Source organism: Manis pentadactyla, chromosome 13 (genome assembly GCF_030020395.1).
Source record: "Manis pentadactyla isolate mManPen7 chromosome 13, mManPen7.hap1, whole genome shotgun sequence".
Lineage (NCBI taxonomy): Eukaryota > Metazoa > Chordata > Mammalia > Pholidota > Manidae > Manis > Manis pentadactyla.
Genome location: NC_080031.1, coordinates 77,923,419 through 77,946,744, shown reverse-complemented (window position 1 = coordinate 77,946,744; position 23,326 = coordinate 77,923,419). Strand labels below are relative to the sequence as shown.

General features: G+C 41.2%; 1 protein-coding gene across 1 annotated transcript in view; it reads right to left on the bottom strand.

Annotated features, from left to right (window-relative positions):
- Positions 1-5,268: 5,268 nt before the first annotated feature.
- The window catches only part of LOC130680316 (zinc finger protein 474-like), a 28,919-nt gene continuing 10,861 nt past the window's right edge, over positions 5,269-23,326 (bottom strand). Inside the window, 2 exon segments of the mRNA XM_057490633.1 lie at positions 5,269-5,611; positions 8,314-8,494. Coding sequence (XP_057346616.1) covers positions 5,460-5,611; positions 8,314-8,494 — 333 coding nt within the window. The 3' untranslated portion in view covers positions 5,269-5,459.

Here is a 23,326-nt window from a genome sequence, read left to right as displayed (position 1 = left end):
TGGGGCCTTTAATGATTTCATGGAGGAGGGAAGCCTCAGAAAACTGTTCACTTGCCCAGGGCTCTTTTCAAACCAAGAATTAACTTCTGTCTTAATTTAAGCCATTATGACGTTTTTGGGCCTCTCTGTTACAGCAACTCACCTACCTCAATACAAGCTGTAAACTGATCCCCTTTCAGAGATGCCCCTATTCAAATGTGGAGTTAGCCGAGGTCTGTGTGGTGTGATAAAGGGACACTTGTGGTTAAGTGGGGTCAAGAAGGCTCCTTGTCCCTTCCTGATGTCCATTCTAACATTTTGTCTAAAATTCCGCCGCACGGATTTCATTACTTTGGATAAAGACAATATTTCTAGGAAACTTCTTTTAAAATAATTACATCACCTGAAAGAGATAGCACATGAAACTATTACCCTCCATGGAACACTGAGCATAGGTGGCTTTCTCACATTTCTTTCTAATGAAATACCTACTGTTGCAGGGCACGTTGTGGTGGGAGAGGTGGAGGGCTATATATCAGGAGGGTGGAACACTTGAGTTTTTCTTCCAACAGAAACAGAAATCTGAATAGTGGTGGGTGGAATGTGGGACACAAGGATCCTGGAGAAATTGGATGTGGGGGTGGCGGGCAGAAGGTTCTAAGGCTGCAGATGAGGATACTGAAGATGAGTTTCTTGCTTGAAAATTTGGCTGGATGCTGGTCCTCAAATCAAATGCTTTGGTTTACGCTTTCCAAGTTACTTTGATGGTCCAGCCTACTTTTTAGACCTGCATATGGTCCCTCAAGTCAACCCTGGTGAAGATAAGAGAATCTGGGAATTCCTCATCATATCTGCACTTCCACCATTTGGACATTTTGACTATTTTTCACTCAATATCTTACTCAGAGATTCTTGTCATAACTATCTCCCATTGCATGTTATTCAGATTATGCAGCTGTTTTCTTTCTGCAGCTCACAGAAAAGACAGATAGAAGGGCAGGGCAAGCCTGTGGGGTCATTGACACCAAAAGTTCATTACCAAATAATTCAACTGCATTTGCCCATTTATTATTATTTTTGAAGCAAGTGTGTAACATGACAATCAGTTTTATGGTTAAAAAATTAATAGAGCATTAAAATGAACATTAATGAAATAGAACATAAAAAATTTGCATCCAGAATTTGTATATTTTGCAAAATAGCTGTGTATTCAGGACTTGCAAAGTTTGGAGCCAGTTTTCCTTGGGCCATCTACCCCGACTGAAAGTTGGTTATGTTGTCTTTTCAATATATAAGCAGTGGAGGCGGCCAGCGAGCATCCCTTATGGATTTGAGGGTTCTACCTCTGATCAATGGCAAGTTTTACTGGTCCCACCCTATGCCATATAGATGCTTTTTCTATTAGCTGCCTGTTGCTGCCAAAACAAATTACTACGAACTATGTGGCTTAAACACTCACTTTTCTTACAGTTCTGTAGGTTAGAATTTGAACCATGAATTTGTCAGAAAAAAATAAACAAGTTGTTGGTAAGGCTGCATTCCTTTCTAGAGGCTCCATGGGAGAATCTATTTCCTTGCTCATTCAAGCTGTTGGCAGAATGCAGTTACTTGTGGTTATAGGACTGTGGTTCCAGTTTCCCTGCTGGCTCTCATCCAGGGCCACCCTTAGCTCCAGGAGGGTTCTCTCTGGTCCTTGTACATAGTTCCCTCCATCTCAGAACCAGTAATGGGGTGAAGAATCATTCTTGTGCTGCCATTTCTCCCACCCCCTTGTTCTTTCTTTTTCCACTTTTTAGGACTCATGGGATTCAGTTGGGCTCACCCAGAAACCTGAGATAATCTCCCTAACTCAAGGTCTATCACCTTAATCACACCTGTGAAATCTCCTACCATATAAGGTAACCTACTCAGAAGTTTGAGGGACGAGGATATCAACATCTTTGGAGGCCATTATTTTGCCTGACATACTCTCCACTAAAATACCTGAGAACCTTGGCTTGTAGGGTGATCAGTGTGAATCAGTGTTGCCCCATCATTGTTTCACCTTTTCTCACACCTGCAGTTGACTGATATCCATGCTGGTTTAACCACGGTTCCACACACAGGATGGAAAGGCACTGTCAGAGACACCCCAGAATCCTGTGCTCCCAGCACCTCTGTCTGCCATGCCCATCTTCCTCTTATACCCAAAAGAGTACTTTTGAAATTTAAGCCATTCAGATTCAACCTCAGTGGGATGTCAAGAACAAAGTTCATCTGGGAGGAGACAACATGAGACTTTATTATACTTTTCCCTAGGACTGTATCTATTTGAGTATTTTTATAACAAAATTTAAAAAGAATTAAACATAAAGGCACACCATTCTATGATAACTTAGCAGTGTTTTCCCGGTGTACATTCTTTCTACATCACCCAATTCAGCCCCTCCAGAAGGCCAAATAACTGCTTCTTGTTTGTGTTGTTTCTTCCAAGTGCAGGAAAACTTCATTTTTCTTCTCTGATCACAGTGCTCACAGAGCATGGGCCGGGCGGCAGCAGCAGGCACAGAGGTGCATGTGGGCCAGACCGTGAGTCACTAGGAAAGTCATAAATGATAAAAGAAGGTGAACCATTTCCAGAGGAGGGAAAAGGTCCTTGAGGATTGGGGAAGGAAAGGGCTGAACTTCCTGCCTGGACCTGATATGGGCTTCCAGCCACACAAGTTGGTTTAGAAAGGCGTGTAAAGTACGCCAGAAGCAGACAAGCACACACAAACTGAGGGCTGTTTTCCAGTTTCCAGAGGGCAGGGTTCTTTGGATATCTGCCTTCCATCTCCTCCCTGCTCACAGACTGGTCTGTTTGTCAACAGCAGCTTCTTTTTCCAAGCGACACTGAGTCATCCTTGAGACCCTACTTGGAAATACGTGTCTGTCAGAAAACATTATGCTAAGGCTACCTGAAAAACCCCTTTAAAGGAGCTCTAACAGATTTCTATGCTTACTCCCAGAGGGGATTTTCCCTCCCCACACCTCCTCGGACATGCTTGTCCAATCCCCAGGGTTCCCTCTGACAGGACAGGCCTGCCACTTAGAAGTGAATTCAATGTGCAGTGAGCACCAAGAAATCCTGGAATTCCTCCAACAGCTCAACTGGAGGGGAATTTAATTAAAGTGTGTACAGCACAAGTTAGCAGAGCCGTGAGGGAATGACATTGTTGCCTCCCAGACCAGTAACTGCCTGGACAAGTGTAAGAGCCCCAAGTACCTTCGTCATCTAGGGAAGTATCTATGGGAACCATTTGCAGGCTCAAATTCATAGCTCATGGAGGTACCAACCATTGTTTGAGAAATCCTTTTCTTTTGCAAGTGTAAAGATTTGCACAGAAGTGAGCTAATGAGGGGGAAGGCAGCTGGCAGACGGAGGGAGTCCAGTTCTTACCTGTGAATGGCGCAATCAATGACTACCTTGATGATGGACAGGAACTGTTGGATTGATGACATGGCAACCGAGCTTGCTCGAGGTTTAATTCCCCGGGATGTCTGCTGGCCGGCTGGGGTGGGGCTGGAAGGGAGCCCCCACAGTGGGCGGCCTGATGTACCTCAGGGGGGCTCACAGTCCCCTGGGAAAGTGACCACTTCTCCAAGAGCTCCTCTTTTCAACCACGTCAAGAATTCCCAGACATGCTAACTCTTACCAAGAAAGCAGTTTTGTTCTCTTGTCTGCCATACTTTGAAAGAGAAGTGCCCATGAATCCTCTTTATAACCCCAAGTGGCAATTCATTTCAAAGTTAAGGCCCAAATTAGTGTTTATCTGACTGCTCGGCATTAGCAGAATGAAAAAGCATCTTCTGAAACACAATGCAGGACAAACTTTTGTTTTCCCCTCAGTTAAAGATAAACCGAGACCAGCAAGTGAACTACAGAAGTACTAAATACCCATTTGCTTTAGTTACTAAGCATTGGGTAAGAAATGTCACACTTGTCAGACCATTTGTTACTAAGTTCACCTTATTAATGATGATGGGCAGCATACAGATCGCAGTGGCCGGATAACGTGTTTGGGATTCCAGCCATCTGGGTTTGTCTCCCTGCTCTGTCCCCTCACTCAGGCCCAGTGTGATCTCAGTTTATAGTGGATAATGACATCCACTTGCAGGGCTGATGTGAGATTTATATAAACTGATGTACAGAAAGCACGGATCACAATGCCTGATCCACAGTACATCATTATCATTTTTGTTAAACCATCAACTAGGAGTCACTAAATGCTCCATCTTTCACAAGATGATCGTCTAACCTGAGGTACCTACAGACATTTTTTAAAGCTCACCTCTGACTTCCTTCGGAACAGGCAGAAAGAACCGAATGATTAATGCAATTGCCCTAACCTAACCTTTTCTAATATGGGGATGCGTGACCGAAAAACTAGGCTGAATAAATGTGCTTGTAAAGGCTTACAGGAACCCAGTGGATCCAGAATGGCCCTGAACTTCAGCCATAACGCAAAGAAAGATCTCAAGCAAAGCGGCTGGGAGTCCAGGCAGAGCGGCACTGCCTGGGGGAGCCGAATTCTCCTGGCAGAGCCCCTCCCTGACCCTGGCGTCCTCCCAGGAGAGCCCCGCCTCTGTGAGTGCAAACTTGAGGACTCCCAAATACACAGCAGTTTCATTACTCAGCTTGCATGGGCCTTGGGTGGGCAGGCCCAGAACTTCCTGGCAGGCTTTAAGGCCTCAACAATAAAACACCTAGAAGCCCCTCTGAAGGCACAGAGAACTCTTCACTGGTCTTCCTCTGCAGAAGGAAGGAGCTAGCCTCCAGCCATCTCCTGACACACGAGGCTGGCACTGATTCTGAAATGTCTCTGTAGCATTTCTCGCTATTAGTGAGGGAGAATGAGTTACATAGGGCTCTAGCACTTTAAGTCCTTAGCTCTTTCTTGAATCTGTCTTCTACTGAGTGATTTTATAGACTAAAGAAGATTCTCGATGAATAAGTGAATTAAAAACATCTCCCCGGATGAGAGGAAACAGGGAGTGGCACATTGTCTCACAAAGCACGAGATGGGAAGGAAGCCAGTTTTTCTGGGGACTAAGTTGTTGCCCAAGTCACCACCCACAACCTCTGGTCACTGAATAATAGTCTTAATTTTGAGGTTCAAAATCTTGTTCAGGAAAACAGAAGGGAAGAAAAATTGGCTCTGAAATTTCCTTGAGACAAAAATGCCAGCTCTGACGAGGTGCAGCCCACATGTAATTCTGCCTGACAACATGTGACACACCCACAGTGTGTCTTTGCACATGCACGCAGAGCATTTACCCACCACATTGTGCTCATGCTCACGCCACCAAAGCCTCAAGCCGGGCTTTCCTACAAGACAGCTCTTGGTGAATTCCAATTCTCCTTCTTTCCTCTCCTCACCTCCTTTTTCTCCTTCCTGACATAACCCCACCTCTTTCCAAAGGACTGAATCCCTGTGACACTTTAGTGGAGAGAAAGGGCTTTACTCGGCGACTTTGGGTTCACAGGACCATTGGTGAACCATCAGTCTGTCTGGCAGGAAGGTACGCCCACAGATATCACAGGGAACCAACTGGCTCTGGGAACTGGTCCAGGCAGCTTCATTTAAGGCATCGAGATCATAGAAACCTTTGGCTGGAAAGTTAAAGAGAAAAAGAAAAAAGAACAAAAAAGAAAGAAAGAAAAGGAAAGAAAAATTATAAAATGGATCAGTTTTTATTCTGGAGAACCAGGCTCTACTTTTTGTGGAAAGTATTTTCAGGAAATACCTGTTGACTGAGGCTTTTAAACAAAATACACTACTTCCGCCAAAAAAAAAAAAAAGGACTGTTCACTCTTTCAAGGGTTGAGTAAAGTTAGCTATGAACCTGAGGTTTTTACTCCTTGTGTTTTAAAAAGGGGAAGACGTTGTTTTATGTATTATGAGATGCATTCTTCACTAATTATTAACATCTTTGCTTACATATTATTATCTTGCAAATATAACTTCTGGCCGCCTTTCAGTTAATTCTAAATATAAGCTTACAAAGGGAAAAGAGTGTATTTTCCTCTTCTGTAATCTTTCAGAGGAATGTTTTTACAGGCCAACACTGACAGTTGAGAGTGACTTTAAGATGAATTATATCCTAAAAGTTTATCATCGTTATGGACATAAATTCAAAGATTCTTTAACTAATTAAAGTGAAGAATGTAAACAATTCAATAGTTAATCTGACGAAAAGACATGTCTTCAAGAAAACAACAAAGACAGCTGAGAGATGTATAATCTTCATTGGCAGAGCATAGGAAAAAAGGCATATGGCTATTTTAGAAAAACTGTGGTATTTAGCTTTAATAAACCTTATTTATATAGAATGACTTTAGTACATTAAATTGACTGTCTTAGAAGCACCCAAAATAGGCATCATACCCCCCCACCAAATGTAGCCAGGCACTCAGAAATATATTACAGTTGTTTTAAAAAATCATTTCCACAGCATATATTTCTTCACTGAAACCCAGGCAATTGTCAGATGACTTCTATCTAAGGGTTCACACAACATAACAAACCTTAGATTCCTTAGCATGCCTACTCTTCATATTTTTTCTTGCTCCATGGGAAATGAAACCTGCACAAGTTTGTATTTCTCCTCTGGAAAAAGCAAGCATCACATTCAATGCAGGTTATGAATATGTCTTTTGAGGGCTTTGAAAATTGTTGAAAAAAGAATGGCACTGACTTTCTCCTTCCTCTCATGAGCTGTCACAGAGACTCAAGGGTTCCAGAGTGGCCACTGATTGTCACTCCATGGTGACTCATCACATTGCTAAAGGTTTTTGCATAGGAGTTTCTCTGACTTTGGATCTGGATGAAAGGTCATTCGAACTCTATGACTACAGTAAGTCTGTGGGATAGAAATGCTAATGGGAATTTTTTTTGCCTAGAGAGGAAAGGCACCTTCAGAAATAAAATGAGGGCCAAGAGGACAGTGGTAGGGAAGTGTAGCCATCAGACCTACCATGTCCATATATAGGCAATAACAGAGTAATGAACCCCCCCCAGGGCTTCTCTCACCTCCCTCTTCCAACATGTGATAATTATACTCAACAGGGAAAGTGATAAAAATTAGATGTGAAGGAAACAGACATTTTTGACACCAAATGAGAATTGCTGGGAAGAGAGTTTCAATGAAGCAAACAATCTCTTTGAGAACAAATGCTCTAGTTTCAATAGATCGATGTTTTCATCTTGAGTTCTTTTTCCACCTGTGCATAGAATTCTCCTCTTGGCAAGAACTGTGAATAGTTGGTGTGGCAGCCTCTAGAACTTTATCATGTCGATCTAGATACCATTCTGTGGATTGCTACATACTTCTCTTTGAGTCACATCTCTAACAAGAGTGCTTTGAACTAATTGATACCAAATGACCTTCAAACTACCTTCTGGCTATGCCTTATGTTACATAAAGGGAATCAGTGAATTGAATACTACTACTTTTAAAACCCAGAATGGTTTCCTTTCAGGGGAGTCAGAGAATCAACTGAGCAAAGGACAGTGGTTGAAATAAGATGAACAAATCTGAGCTTGCATGGAAAACATTCTCTGAACTACTTCCTTCTCACCCTAATAAGTACGCACAAGGTTTTGTGAGGAGGTCACACATGACAGTTGATGGAGTTCCAGTTTCATTGGGATTGTGCTGTGCTTTACAAAGTATTAAATACAAAATTTTAAAAATCTGGACATTTCATAAAGATGTCTAGATTCCCAGTTTCTTTTGTATTATTGAGAGATATGCCTACACTGGGCTAACTTTCTTAATGATAACACCAGCTGGCACTGGGTAGCAGCTGTCCCCGTTAGAGAGAGCTGGTGCCCTCCAGCTCCCCATAGTCCCCACCTTCCCTTTTTCCACACATGGACCATTTATTCAATTTCATAATTTGACTGGTGGACCCTGTAAGCATTTGTTTGGCCCCCCTGCTCTATAAACACTAAGACACGTTCATATTTGAAAATATATCTCCAGATGTCCCCAAAGGTTTTTAAGCTTCCTATTTTTCAAGTATTATGCTTGGCAATATACAAAAGTAACTTTTGGGAAATGCAGTTATTCTAGTGGGTCCCTCAACCTGTGGAGCTTTGCCATGCTATAGAGGCTCTACATCTCAGCCTCTGAAGATAAAATTCTGGGCAAGCATTCCAGAAATAATTTTCCTATTTGGCTGTAACCAAGACAGTAAATGTTGCTGATTTCAGTTGTTTGAACAAGAAAAGAGTACCTCTACTTTTACATATTTAGAGAGAAAAGTCTCCCCTCCTATAGCCCTCAGGTCTTTTTCTTCCAATAACTTACCAGTAATGGTCCTGACTTCCGGTTTCTTAGGTTCTGGTCTCCTCAACTCTTTAGGCAACAACTTGTTTTCATTACGCCATTTTTTCAGACATTGTGGCTCATGGATGGCAATAGATTTTGCCCCATATTCACGACTGCAAATGTAGCAAGCAATTGTTAGTGGACGCCTGATCATCGTTGGATGCCAGTAAAATTAAGTAGCTGTTAGATACAGTTCAGGTTTCAAAAATTGTATTCTAGACAATAATACATTCAAATGAGCTAGGAAATCAATATTTAAAAAAAAAATTCCAGCCAATCTGGTGAATTTAAGCTTTCTGGCAATTAAGAGAACTCTGTTATCTTGAGTGATTGGGGTTTGAGTAAGGTTGTGGGTTTGGGAGGAAGATAGGAAATAAAGAGGAGTTAACCAGAATTTGACATAGTGGTTAGTACTTTATAAAGTGTATTTTCTCATTTAATTAATGTTGATTGTCTTCTGACTATTCTTCATCCTAGGAGAATGCAAAGATAAATCAGGTGTGAATCATCCTCTCATTACCATCAGGCTCTAGTACACCAATATGCCTGAGAAATAAAATAGGAAGTGTCATTGGAGAATTTATAACAGACACTGCTGTGCCCTCATGTCAACAACTTCCTACTGCAAGCACCTGTGACTCTATGCCTTTTTGACCTGGAATAGGCTCCACCCACAGGCAGAGCAGCTGACCAATCACAAATGGGAGTTGGATAAATACCAAGCTTCCTCGCTAAGGCTGATTCTCTACATCTTTCAGAAGTTCCCAGTGAGATTATGCCACAGTTGCTCATTAACCCATGATACAGAGTTCCTTCTTCTCCTCTCTCTCCTTCTACTACTTTACTGGAGTTTCCTAAGATTATCTCCCAAATAAACTACGGAAACTCAGATCCTTTTCTTAGCATTTGTTTCCGAGAGAATGACATCTACGGAAAGGTTGAGGATAAAATGTAATAGGGAGTTTCTGCTTCTGTCTAAGATATGTAAAGTTACAAGAAACATTGTTCCACCTACATAATCAGAAAAAGTTAGACATCTGCAGAATTATAATTTTTGACCTGCTGGAGACTCAAAAGTTGCAAGGTAAATTAATGAACTAATAGGACTGCCTAAGTTTGAGGCAGTCCTTTTAGTGGGAAAATCTCCCACATTACAACTTTACATGAGTATGTGACAGTAGCTATCTGCCACAGAGAAAAGGGAAAGACAGCTTGAAGGTGAACCCTGAACTGCAGGCATGCAGGGACTTTCTTATAAACCCTTCCACCCACCAGGTCTTAACACCCATTACAGGGGTGACCATCTAACACTAGAGAGAGGCAGGACAGAAAGAAAGTCTCACCAATTTGAGAACACAGGGCCTGCCTAAATCTGAAGGTACATCCAAAGAATTAGGTCTTGTACTTAGTACCAGACAAGAGTAGTCCTTTACTGAAGGATGGGTGGTAGCACTAAGGTGAAATCCCTCTGCTGGAGGTTTGTAGGGTCCACAGGAGTCTAAGGATACCACAAGAGAACCAGGAGGAGCCCTTTGGCCCCAGGCCTTACATTAAGTACAAAGCAGGGCACTTCCCCAGTGGGGGAATTCAAAGCCTGTACAACATTGGACATAAAGTAAAGACAGGTCCAGACCTCACTGAACTATAAAGTACTTGAACACAACCACTCGTACAGCCTGACAGAAGAAGAGGCATAACCATTTCTGAGCATAATTTACCTCAGATTCCACGGTTCTCTTATGCACAATATTAAGCACTCAATTGAAATTACAAAACACACACACACACACACATGGAAAATGAGGCCTATCATCATCAGAAACAACACTAAATATAACCAGACCAAGAGATGGCCTAGGTAATGGGATTATCAAGGCTTTAAAATAATTGCATAAAAATAATTAAAATAATTGCAATAAATATGTTAAAAGATCTAGAGGAAAAGATGGACAATGTATGAATATATGGGAAATTAAAGCAGAGAGATAAAAGTCTGAAAGATATAAATTATTAAAGAAAACTAATGGCAAGTGCTAAAATGAAAAACATGATATCAAAGATGAAATATTCATTTGATAGACTTTAAAGCAGAAGTCTACATGGCAGAAGAAATAATCAGTAAGTATAAAACCATGTCAAAAGAGATTATCCAAACTGTAATACAGAGAAAAAAGAGTGAAGAAATCAAATAGACCAAATGGTCTAAAATATATGTAGTTGGATCCCAGAAGAAAGAGAAAGAATGGAACAGAAGAAATAGATGAGGAGATGATGGCTGAGAATTTGCTTAAAAAAATGACACAACAAAAGACATATCTGAAAAGTTCAAAGAAGTCCAAGCAGGTTAAATAAGAAACAAAACTAGACACATAATAGTGAAACTGCTAAAAATTGCTAATTGAAAGTATCAGAGAAAACAGAAACAACACATACAAGGAACAATGAAACAATGATAAGAATTTGGGGTCACTTCTCATCAGAAAAAGAAAATGGAGGACAGGAAGCAATGGAATGAATTTTTTTTAATGCATAAAGAAAAAAACCACTACCATGTCAATTCCAAATTCCATATCCAGTAAAAGATATATTTCCAAAATGATGGTAAGATAAAAACACCTTTGGCCAAACAAAAGGTGGAAGAATTCTTCCTAGCAGAGTTGCTCCACAAGAGATGCTAAAAGTTCTAAATGCTTAAGGAAAATATCAGCCAGAAATCTGGTTCTATAAGAAGGAATGGAAACAGTATAAAATGTAAACAGGTCAATAAATTGAAATAATCTTTTAAAAAATATTTATAATTTTTGTACATAGACATAACAAAATCTCTTTAGACTATGGTTCTTTAAAAAATAAAGGAATATGGAGTTTATAGTGTATATATATATATATATATATATATATATATATATATATGTAAAGTTATAGTAAATAAGAGCACAAATAAAGACTAAGAATTGAAAATAGATTGTCATAGAACTCTTAGAATTTTCCTAAAATTTAAAATGTAGATTATTATGTGCTAAATATGAAGTCAATCTCTGTAGTGATCAGTAAACACAAAAACATTCAAAGAGACTAACTAAAAATTCAACAGGTAGAATGTTTTTTTAAAATTGATGAGTTAACTACTATAACTACCCAAAAAAAATAGGAAAAGAAAAACAGATAACCAAAAGAAAAAAAAAAGTGGGTGGAACAATAGAATTAAAACACCAAGGTAATAGACTTCAATTCAAACATATCCATAATTGCAGTAAATGTAAGTAGACTAACATAATTAAAAGGCATGGATTGACAGACTAGATAGAAAAGCAAGACCCAACTATCATTTGTTTATAAGAAGCACATTTTTTTGAACATAAAAATACAAGTAAAAGGATGGGGAAAATTATTCATATAACACTAAGCAAAAGAAAGTAAGTTTGTGGCTATATTAGTAAAATGTAATTGAAACTCAGAGGTTGGAAATATTTTTTCCAGTAGTGAAGATCAGGAAAACTTTAAAGATGTTACATTTAAAGAATGGGTAGAATTTAGACCCCAAGAATGGGAGGGGAGGGGAAAGATTTTAGAGACTGGGGAAACCACATGAGTGAAGCATCAGTGATAGTAATCTGAAGAGAACAGCAAGTAATATAAAATATTATTATATTAAAAATAGCAAATAACTGCTTGGTGTTCAGTGTGGCATTGAGAACTAGATCATATAGATAGGCTGCAGCCATGCTGTGAACCAACACTAACATCTGGATTTTGTTCTGTAAATGGTAAGACACTGTTAAGTAGGGGAATAACCTGTAAGTGCATTTCGAGAAAGTTAATCTGGCAGTAATGTATCAAAACAGAGCTAGCAGGGCAGCATATCTATGAGTTTGAGTATTCATGGCTCTTGGGTAGGGAACTTAACAGGTCCAACAGAGACCTAGGGTTTTGCTCTAAGTAACAGGGAAGTGATGTCACTTACAGAAATAGGAAAATTAGGAAGAACAGGTTAGGGAAGGAGACAAAAATTCAGATTCTGTTCTGGGTGACATTTGACATAGTAGTAGAACTTAAATGTGAGTAAGTTCAGCTGAACTAGGAAACAGAGACCTATCATTCACAATTAATGGGTTTCAGAGCTATTTACACAGAAAAGATGTTTAAAACCATGAAAATGTAAGAATAGAAATGTTAGCATAAGAGTAGCCATTTTAAGGGCCTAGAAACCGTTTTCTGAGGTTGTGACTTCAAAAGAAAAACTGGAGCTGGGTAAGGCCTAGAAAAACAAGTTAATCAATCATAAACACCGGAATAAGGCAGAACCGCCCTGACAATTAAAGAATCCCAGGATGTATATCTGTCCTGACAATTGAAGAATGGTCTTATCCTGCCTAACCCCAGGATGTATATCCGCCCTGACAATTAAAGAATGGTCTTATCCTGCCTAACCCAGGATGTATGAATAATGTATAGCTGTGGGAAATTACTATGAGTTAAATGCTTTGAAAATGCTATATAAACCCTTAGTTCTAAGTGCTCAGGGTCCTTGTTGAAACCCCCTGTGTCGGGCAGACACTTGGACCCCAGCTAGCTGGAATAACAATAAACCTCTTGCTTGTTGCATCGATCTGCCGTGGCCTTCGTCTCCTCACTGGGGGGAAGCGCAGACCGGAATAAGGCCGTTAGGTCTTACAAAAACTCCAGAAAAGGAGGATATAGAAATGTATAGTGAAAAATTCCTGAGAGAATGTCTACAATATGGACACTAGGAATAGGAAAATGCAGCCTGAAGGGCAAAGGTTCAAGTTTGAGTTAAAGAAAGGGCACAGAGAGAGGAGGGTCCATCCCGAATGAAACACTTCTGGTTTCCAGAATGATGTGATCAACTTTGTCAAATGCTACAGGATAATGGGGGTGCCAGAAGGCCATTAGACTGGGTTACCATTAATTATGTAATAGTGACTTTGAGAGTATAGCCCAAGGGAGTGATACAGCTAGAGACCAAATTGTTAGGAGTGAGAGATGAGGTCAAGGAGAAGAGGAAGACTCTTTCTAAAAGTTTGCAGAAGAGAAATGTGAGAGATAAGCAAGGCTGAAGAAAGATTTTTTGTTTTGCTTTTAGGATAGGAGTGTCTTAAGCAGAGAGAGAAACTGCAGGTCTCAGAAGAAAGGAATAAGCCATATAAAATGTTCAGAGGAGGCAGGAGGCGATGTGATCATGGGTGTAACTGGAGATGTTTGCCTCTGAGGAACGGGATGAAATACGAGATAGAGGAAATTAGAGAAAGGGTGTATAAAGTGAGGAACAAGCAGCGTTCATATAGGGTGAATTTTTTTTAAGTGTGAGGCAGATCTTCAGAGAATGTAGAGATTCGAATTCTGGAAAACAGAATAGTGAAAAAACAGGGATTAGGCCTTTTGGGGAACACAACAGTGATTCAATTGGGGAAGAACACTCACCAAATAATGGAAAAGACCCAGTTAAAATGAGCTGCAAGAAGGGCAGAATTAAATGACCTTTTTAATGTTCTTAAGCAGCACTGAGTGGCATGAGAGAATAAGTTGGTGGTGTGGTTTCCTCTGAGGAAATAAAACAGGGTAAAACGTGTGCATGTTTTAGAATCAGCCTGCTTGTACCTACGACTATTGGGGGTTACTTCTGCACTGGAAAGAGCACAGAACCAAATCAAACTCAGAAGGAAAGATTTATGATTTCTGCATACTCAGGCAAAAAGGATGAATTCTAGATGAGTAAACCCACAGTTCATACAGACCAAGCAAAGCGGAAAATGGAGTTGCTCCCTGGATACTCCAAGCTTTTTAAGAAAACATGTTGAGATACAATATCTTTATTCTTTTATTCTATACTGCAACATGTCAACAGACCACATTCATCAAAACAATAAATAGTTCATCGTTTCTTGTTTTAGCCATAGAGCAGATCTAACACCTAAAATGTGACTTTAAAAATATTGGAGAGCTCAAGACCTCAGAGGATAAAGCAGAAGCAATAATTTCCAAAATATCCCAAAGTTCCTTACTACTTTTTACATATATTTACTTGAAAGATTAATTAAATGCACATTTTTTAGATTAAAAATGAGAAGTTATTCTTTTTACTTTGGGAATAATGAATTTATTAAAATTCCATATGGAAAGTATGAGCCAAATCCAGTATGTAACCAAGCATAGAAGCAAACTAAATGGCATGGGTCATTAATGAAGACATTCATGTCACACTGTCAGAAGGTTTGGAAGGAAACATTAGAAGAAAACAGGCTGAGACAGAGGCCAGAAGACAGCCAAAAAATAACTTAAAGAGCTGTGGGAGAAAATTAATACCATAAAGAGGCTAACATGTTCTATATTATATTTTCCTAAGCTTGCCCCACACTCCATATCTGTGGCTGAACTGCCGCTGAACTTGAAACATAGTCCATGTTCTTCGGTTTTGAACAGCCTAACTCCTGAGCCATGCTCTCGGGGCCGTGCACGCAGCCCCCACACGCCTGAAGAAAGAAACGTGTCCCCTGGAGATAAGGGAGAACGTCTTTTAATTTTCACTAGCTTCACAAACGTAAGGCTGGAACGCGCAGAGCAAACCAAACGCCCCCCGCCGGTGCTCCTGTGGTTCCCGCCGTGCCCCTAGCTCCCAGGGTTTGACTCCTCGGCCGTTTCTCTAGTGCTTTGAAGTGGACGTCCGAGAGGAAGGCCGGGAAGAAGAGACCACAGCCCTGCGGGAGGGCAGAGGCCCCTCTCGGCTACTGTGCAAATGTGACGTGGCACAGCCGGGCACAGTCGAGCGAGGTGGGGATGGCAAAGGGTTTGCCCAGGGCGGGCGTGGGGTGCGGGTGGGGCCGTCTGCATGGGCCTCGCCAGGGGCCACCAGTTCCAGGAAAGTGGAGTCAAAGGAAGGCTCAGAGGAAGTCGATAAGTCTAATGTTTCTGCAGAGTAAATGATTAGATTAACAGCTTTCCTGTCAACATACCAGATATTTTGAGAGTGAGGCGTTACTTCTTTAACATCGGGGTGAAAGATTTTATAAAAGCTGATCTCGGAGTCTACCTGACTGCTCTTACAGGTGTGCCCTCCCTGTAAGAGCACACCTCCCGGCACCTGCACGCACCACACAGCGCTCACCGCAAATTCGCTTTTGTTCTTGTAGCTTCCAGGAAAGTCTATTTAGGCTGGATATAAACAGGCACTTGAATACGTTGGGGAAAGTTTCATGTGTGTGCATTTCTTTTAACTTGAATTGCTAATTTTCATATGTTTTCAATCATTTGGCTGGCCACGCTTGGAATTATCTTTTTATTTTCCATGCAGTATTTTTTGTTCTTTTTGTTAGTGGCATTTCTCTTTTAGGAACACCTCATGTTTAATTTCTTAGGTCAGGACAATGTAATGCAAAGGGAACTAGGCATTTAACAAGTTTTCTCCTAATCAGTGCAAATGATTGATTTTCCAGGCCCTCATTTTTGCCATTTAAAATAAATAGCTGTATTACTGCCATTAAAGCAACCGGGACAGATAAGCATAGAAAAGAGGGTGGTTTGGTGGAGAACCTTAAGAGAGGTATTGATAGAAGAGCCATGGACACAGTTTCCAGAAAACCTTGACCAGGATACTTATTTCTAATAGTTTCAAATAGCTCTCAGTGACCTCCCAAAAAGCTCAGGCTGAAGGGACCCCACACAACTCAATAGCTAATAGAACTCATAAATAAGTATACCAAGGGGTCAGAAGGAAAAACTATTCCTACCATTAAATATTATCGCATGAATCTTAACAAGGGAGATAGAAACTAGAATAGAATTCATTGCTAGCATTTTACAGGTCTACACTCTACAGTCATTTCTTGTTAATCTGACAATAAATGCAAGTAATAATAGTGTGAAGTTATAGTTGTGTGGTATTATTTTCAGGGAATTTAGGACATTATCCGGGGAGGTAGCTTTTTGGAGATTTGTGATGAAATAAAAATTAGTAATATTTATGGGGCAATAAGCCCCTTTGAAAATCTAATGTCTGCTATGGTCATCTCCCCAAAACAATGCACATGTATATGGATATGATTCGTGAACTCCTTAAAACCTACCCATTAATTCCAGGAAGTGAGCTGTTGAGTCTTTGGTCAGAACTAGACTTTCTTCTTAAATAGATGCTTCTTTGTGTAAGAAGCCACCTGGCATCGTTTAAATACCTCAAAAATTACTGAATTGAAGCACACAGGACCTTATGAAATACATCACTTCTGGCTTTAGGGTGATCTTTAGTCCCGCTTTGCCTAAAACAGTCCCTATTATACCAATTGTCTTGGTAATTTTAACACCACCTTCTTTTACTCTTTAAAGTGTCCCTGCTTAGCTGATAAATTATATAGTCACTCTACTTCTGATCCCTTTGGAAAAACATCAGTTAATAAAACATAAGCAATCAAGATAAAATAACCAAAAAGCTCTGAAGTATTGGAATTGTGACTGTAAGACTGAACAGTGAATACCTTTCAACATGGAACTAAGGCAAAATGACTACAGAAACTCTGGTCAGAGAAAAGATTATAAAAAGAACATGCCTTGACAAATAAAAATACACAAAAAAATGACCAGGGAAGGAGAGGTGCAAAGATGTCAATGGTAATTTGTTCTCCACTTTTTTTTTGGCAGTCAGTTAAAGCAGTAAAAAATTTAAAGCATGGAGTTCATTTTTTTTCTTTTTATCTTTAATAATTTAGACTTTAATAATTTATCTTTGTTTTCTAACTTAGTGGGTGCTTTAAAAATGAATATTCTTCTAGTGAAGAAAGATTTTTCTGAAATTCAGCAATATCACTGGTTTTACTTTGGTTTATTTTTGTCAAATTCAAGTAAAATTAAATATCTTTATTTTTTCTTTATGATACCTCTGTTAGTAATTCTAAGATGATAACCTATAAAAACTTCAGCATGTCTATTTATTGACATATTTCTATAGATAGAGAGATTTCTGGAATGATATATCCTGAGGTCAAACCAAGGGAAACTTTAGGTAATTTTTATGCTGATATTTATACTTTCCTAAAGGTTTGAATATTTGTGGTAGAGCTGTGTCATTTTTATAATAATAAGATAATAATAAAGAATATCAACTCCAGAGTCAAAACTTAAGCAGGAATTAGGTAATAAAATCAGCTCTAAAAGGAAAATTTAAGTGGATCCCAAATTACTTTCTGAATATTCCTTCAATAACTGATAAAAGATGACATTCAAGGCTTTGTATATAATACAGTTCAACATTGTAATACATAGTAATTAGAATTAGAATTAATTTGGGGAATGAATATAGCTTTGCATAGCATAGAAGTACATTGAAAAGTGAACTATTTACAGTACCTTAAATTACATTATTCCAATTACTATTTTATTTTGCCAACTGTTTAAAGCTGAGTATATCTCTGTTAAATGTTTATGGGATACAACTTCATTGAAGTCCTAGAATTCTGCTCCACTATGTTAAAAAGCAGTAATAAAGGCCTGGAAAAATAATATGAGGACAGGATTTTGCATGAGTCTGTTTCCACCATAAAATAATCTAAATGTAGCTCTTTCAGATATCTTAATATTGTTCAGGCTTGCTTCCCTGGCTTGGTTGCATTAGCTAAGAAATGAATTCACAATAAATGGTAGTGAATAGTATTAGACACCCTATGTTGGAAAGTGGCAGCCAGACAGATAATTTGAGGGAAGCGTGGAAGGAACCATCCCTTGGGTCCTGTGTTGCCCATCGGGGCTGGACGAACAAAGCATACAATCTTCAGTCTCCCAACTGCTCCTCTCTGCACTTGCCCCCATGTTTTGTCCAAATTTGGCCTGTTTGATGTGATATCAGGAATTTCTGTGGTCCCCGTGGCTACAGAATAAAGGCCTCATACTGACCTCATTTATCTCCGCCCCTAGCCCCATGAAGCAGCCTGCCAGCCCCACTGAACTCAACAACATTCCCCAGGCTAGGAGCCACAGTCCTCCACTTTGCCACCTCCATGACTTTATTCTCTTCCAGCAGTAAGCGTTTCAACTGAGTACGTGCTGGTAGTGTGGGGAACCCCAGCCCTTAGCTTTCCTTAGTCATGGAGCTGAGCATGTAAAGTACTCATTAAATTAGCGAGACCTCCAAGAACCATGCTAAGGAAACAGTACCACAGGAGCTGGAGATAGGAAGAAAGGGAAGTGCTTTGACCAGAGGCCAGTGAGTTTATTGAATGGGTAACAAGGTGCTGATGAGGGAAGAACTCACTCAAGCAAACTTCCAAACAGCATGACCTGTTCAACGACTGTTTCACATCATGGTGTATGTTAACACAAAAGCTGTGAAGTCCAGAGTGAGAAGACGGAGTAGAAGCAGTGTAAAAGCCAGGAGCAGCCTGTAGTATAGGAATGAAAGGTGAGTGGTCAGACCCAGAGAAGCCTGGTGATGGTTGGCATCTTTTCTAGATGTCCTTTACCTTCCCACCTTGGCTTGGCCCCAAGCTGCCATTAGAAGCCAGCCCTGCTTTGGGGCTAGGTAGGGGCTGACACACGGTACTAGAAGCAAGTACTTTCTGTGCTAAAAGCACTGCCTCAGTCCCGTTAGGCAGTGTGCAGTTGTGGGAGTCAGGCAGACAGAGGGCAACAAAGCAAGTACTGAGCAGTGTCTTAGCTGTGTGCAAACCCAAGGGCAAGGATGAGGACTTAACGCCTCTGAGACAGAATGATTCTAGGACTGGTCCGGATGATGCAACTGTTACTGTTCATATACTACAACCACTTGGTCCTTCCACACTGGAGAGAGACAAACTGGCTCTGCCTGTGTGCAGTGAACCACACTCTTCGGTGAAAATAAAAACATCTGTGGGTAGATAAACAAGTACCATACTGCCATTCAATGGACTATTACTCAGCAATAAAAACAACTACTGCTCCTTGCACCAACATGGAGGAAACAGAATCATGCTGAAAGAAGGTAGACACCAAGGAGTACATTACATTGATAAAAAATCCAAACTAAGCTGTTGTGGTTAAAGTTCAAATCAGGGGTTACCCAGAGGCTAGAGATGGGAGGAGGAACAGACGGTATCAGGAATCTTTGGGGTGATGAAATGTTCTGTGCCTTGATTATGGTGGGGCCACAACAGGTGCATAAAACCATCAAAACTCACCCCACATGTTTAATGGGTGCAGTTCATGGTTTATTTATCATTCCTCAATAAAGCTGATTAAATACCCTCACACAGAACTTGTTCAGTGGAGGCTTTTGCAGTGTCGTGCTGATGCGATGCAGTCAGTTCAGTCAGTGGTGCACATCATCAGGTGAAATTCCAAAACCAAATACTGTATTTAGGAGTGACTTTTGCCTGGAACTAGAGAATATTTGTGATCTAGATTCTAAACCATTGGATTTGTCTCCCAAGAAAGTCTTCAGTGAAAAAAGAAAATAGAAGAAAATGGAAGAAAGAAAAAGAACTAGAGAAAAATCAGAAAATGATTTATTGTTTTTTGTTTTCGGTTTTTTTTTCCCCAAGTCATTCACTATTTTGCCAGAGCAACTACACTAGGGCAGCAACTCCATTCACATACAGTTTCATCCAGAAAAGCCTGATCCTGGATGGTCGGGGCCTGAGCACTGCACTAAAGATGCACAGCTTACCAGCAGGGCATCTGGTCCGTTTGAAACATAATTGACACCCGTTCCTCATCTTCCTGTACGAGGAACTTCAAGGTCCTTAGTATAGGAGTGTGTGTGTGAGCGTGTGCACAAAAGACATACCAGGTCAGTCACTTTCCCCAGTTGAGTTCAGGGATACCGACAGACTCCCTGTGCCTCCAACTATTCCTTCCTTTACATTTCCCTCGGCTTTATCTTTGACCTCCCTCCGGACTACAAAGGTCATCAGGCTCATTCTCTCCTGGGAGAAAGAGAGAGCTGAGAGCTTTGGCTCTAGAAGGTCACAAGTACAATCACCTCTCTGCTGCCAGGGGCCAGAGGAAGTGTGTACTTGTACACTGGATGGCAGGAGTCTGATGGGTTTCTTTCCTGTCATTGAAGCAGTTGGCCTGTTTCTTAAAGTGGCCATTCTAGTAGGGCATGCCAAAGTAGCCCTATCAAAATGTAAAAATGCCTTTTGATTACCAAATATGTATGCAAATGAAATACCTGGCTCTTTCCCTCAAGAAACATGCTTTTCCTGTTTCTTGGAAACAACAGAAGAAATGCAGAAAGTTTAATATTTTTAAAACTTTTTTAGGTTACATCATGACATGCCTGTATCAAAATAGCCATAAGCCCTCTGTTCATTTGGGGACACTCATGAACCTGAATCCAAGAGAAATCAAGGAACCTGGAGGTAAGAGAGCAGCCAGGGAGGGAAATAGTTCCCGTTGGCCTGAACCACAGGCTTGAGTAAATTAGAAGAAGATACCCACCTTAAAGCACTTTAAAAAATCTGTTACGATCATCACTCTGTAACAAGTCACAAAGTGCAAGAGTAAAAAATGGTGGCCACAAGAAAGGTCCACAGGACAATCCTTCCATGTCTCAGGACCCCTGGACCCAGCCTGTGTGCGGCTGTACTCCTGGTTTCTCAGATGGGATCTGGCAGCACGTCACTGGGAATGAGCACAGTATATGGCCAGTCCGTGAATATCTGGGTTTAATCAGACATCTTTCAACTTCACAAAAAATCCAATAAAGCAATGGGATTCTAAATCCCAACTAAAGTTGCATCGTGAACAGAAAGAAGCCGAGGGATCTGCTGAAAACAGAGCCGAGACTGCTGGAGATGAGACCAGCACTAAATGGAAATGGATCTGGATGAAAGGCTCTCTCAGGTGGTGATGCAGTTGTAGGCCAGACGCTGTTCCTCGGGAAGAAGTGCCTGATTACAGGCAATGTGCGGGGCACTGTGCTAGGCACAGAACCGGGAACTGGCCCTAACCATGGGAATGAGCGTACTTAACTCGCTACCTTTATTTGGGAAATGTTTTCTGGCTTTTTCCCAGGCCCTTCTCTGGGGCAATAAGTCAGGTTGACAGATCCCCATTTGGCATGCACAAAGCCTATTCCATCTGACTTTAGTCCAGAAACAGGGGCAGGGTGAGAAAGGAACCCGTTGAGTGGCAGCATTTTCTTGACCTCTCTGCCCACTGATGTGTTTGAACTGAGACTGATTAGTTCTGAAAACTACTCTCCAGATGTGGAGGATCCTGGGCTTTTTTGTGGCCTGTAAAATTCTTAGAAGGTTTGGCTCCCAGATGTTTGACCCACAAGAATGGCAGCACTGTTCTGGAGACTTCCACAGGTGACTCATGTGGTGGTTGGCGATGGGTAGAGTTACCCTATGCTCAGGCATGACATGTCCATGCCAGCAGTCCCTGCACACAACCATCACACAAGACCTTTCTGGGTTCCTCACGACCTAGGCTGTCTTCTACAGCATCACACCCAGGCTACCCCTGAGAAAAGCATCCCCTCTGCTACTCACTCTGGATCTCAGATTGTAAATGGATAGACCAATAGCCATCTCAGCCAACAGACAGGTGTGTTTTACTTGACTAGCACACAGTTCTTAAACGTCTTGAATGTATCTTTAGATGGGACTTACTCTCCAGGATACCACAGGCTGTACCACTCCCTATTGCCCCATAGGCAGTCTGCCCAATCCCTGAAAGCACTTGAACTTGTGACTCTGAGTAGCCTATTTTCCTACTCCCTCTCCCCACTCCTCTCACCAGGAAAAGGTATTTGCTTAATACCTCATTTCTAGGATATGAGCTAAATTTATGGTTAATTTGCATGCATGTTACCCATCTAGGGAATCTGCATTTTAGCTTGGATCTCTTAGGGAGTCCGTGCTTTGAGTCAAAGGACTGAATCTCTAACTGTGGAATTTCTAAAGCTTGCCAGGTTGTGGAAGAAAAGCATGCAGTGATAATATTAGAGATTGTTACACTGAAAATTCCCTGCTCTCTTTGAATTTAAGCATGTAGGCAATTACAACAGACCTCGACAGGAGACTTGAAGGCTTCCCTTAGGCAAAAGCTGCTCCTGCTTTAAGGGATGAGACTGGTTTCCAAGACCACATGTGCACAGTAACCGTGGGTAATCCTCAAGTCACTTCCCTGCGGGAGGCTTTGGTGCTCCCTCCCCTCCGGGTCCCAGGCTGTCAAGAACAGGGCCCGTGATGCCAGAGTCGGGGAGAATTGTTATGTGACCGTGCAGCTGTTTGGATGGGTGTCATTCCATCAATAACATTCCTCTTTCCACATGACAGCATTAAACATCAAGAATTTGGGCTGCTGTTTTAGATTTTCCACACTCCTGATCCCTTCCATTAGGCCAAATGATTGAAATGTTTGTGGTAAAGTGCACAGGGCAGATCATGGAATACAGAAACTTTGGATGGGGAAATAAGAGGGAAGGTTTTCCTCCCCCACACTTATAGAAATTCTTGTGACTACTGCAGTACTGAAAATGTCTGCTGAAGGAGCAGCTAACATTTACCTGGCACTTTCAAAGTGCCAGGCCTTAAGTGTACTGAGCACTTCATATGCTTTATCTCAGTGACTGTAATCATCGCCCTCTGGGAGAGAATTGAAACACTCCTTCTACAAACCAGGAAACTGAGGCCCAGAGTGGCTAGTCCGTGGTGAGGGTGGCCTTCACTCTGGCGGGGGCCCCTTGGGGCACACATCTGTGGAGTGGCAGGATGGAGCTGGGGAGGGCCAGTTTGTCAAGCACCACCCGGTTCCTTTGCAGGACGCTCTCATCTCATTCTCTCCAAGTGCAGGAGCTGAGGCTGCCAGGAGTAATTTGCTCAAAGACATGTGGTGTCCTTGTGCATCTATTGTCTGATCCCAGGTCTGTCTGGTTCCAGCTGCTTCTAGAAACATAGATCACCAGGGGTCACAGAGCATCGTGCTCTGTGTGTCCACAGAGTCAGCCACCGCGTGGGATTTGAGAGAAAGCATGATTCCACCTTTTGCTCTCTCGACTACT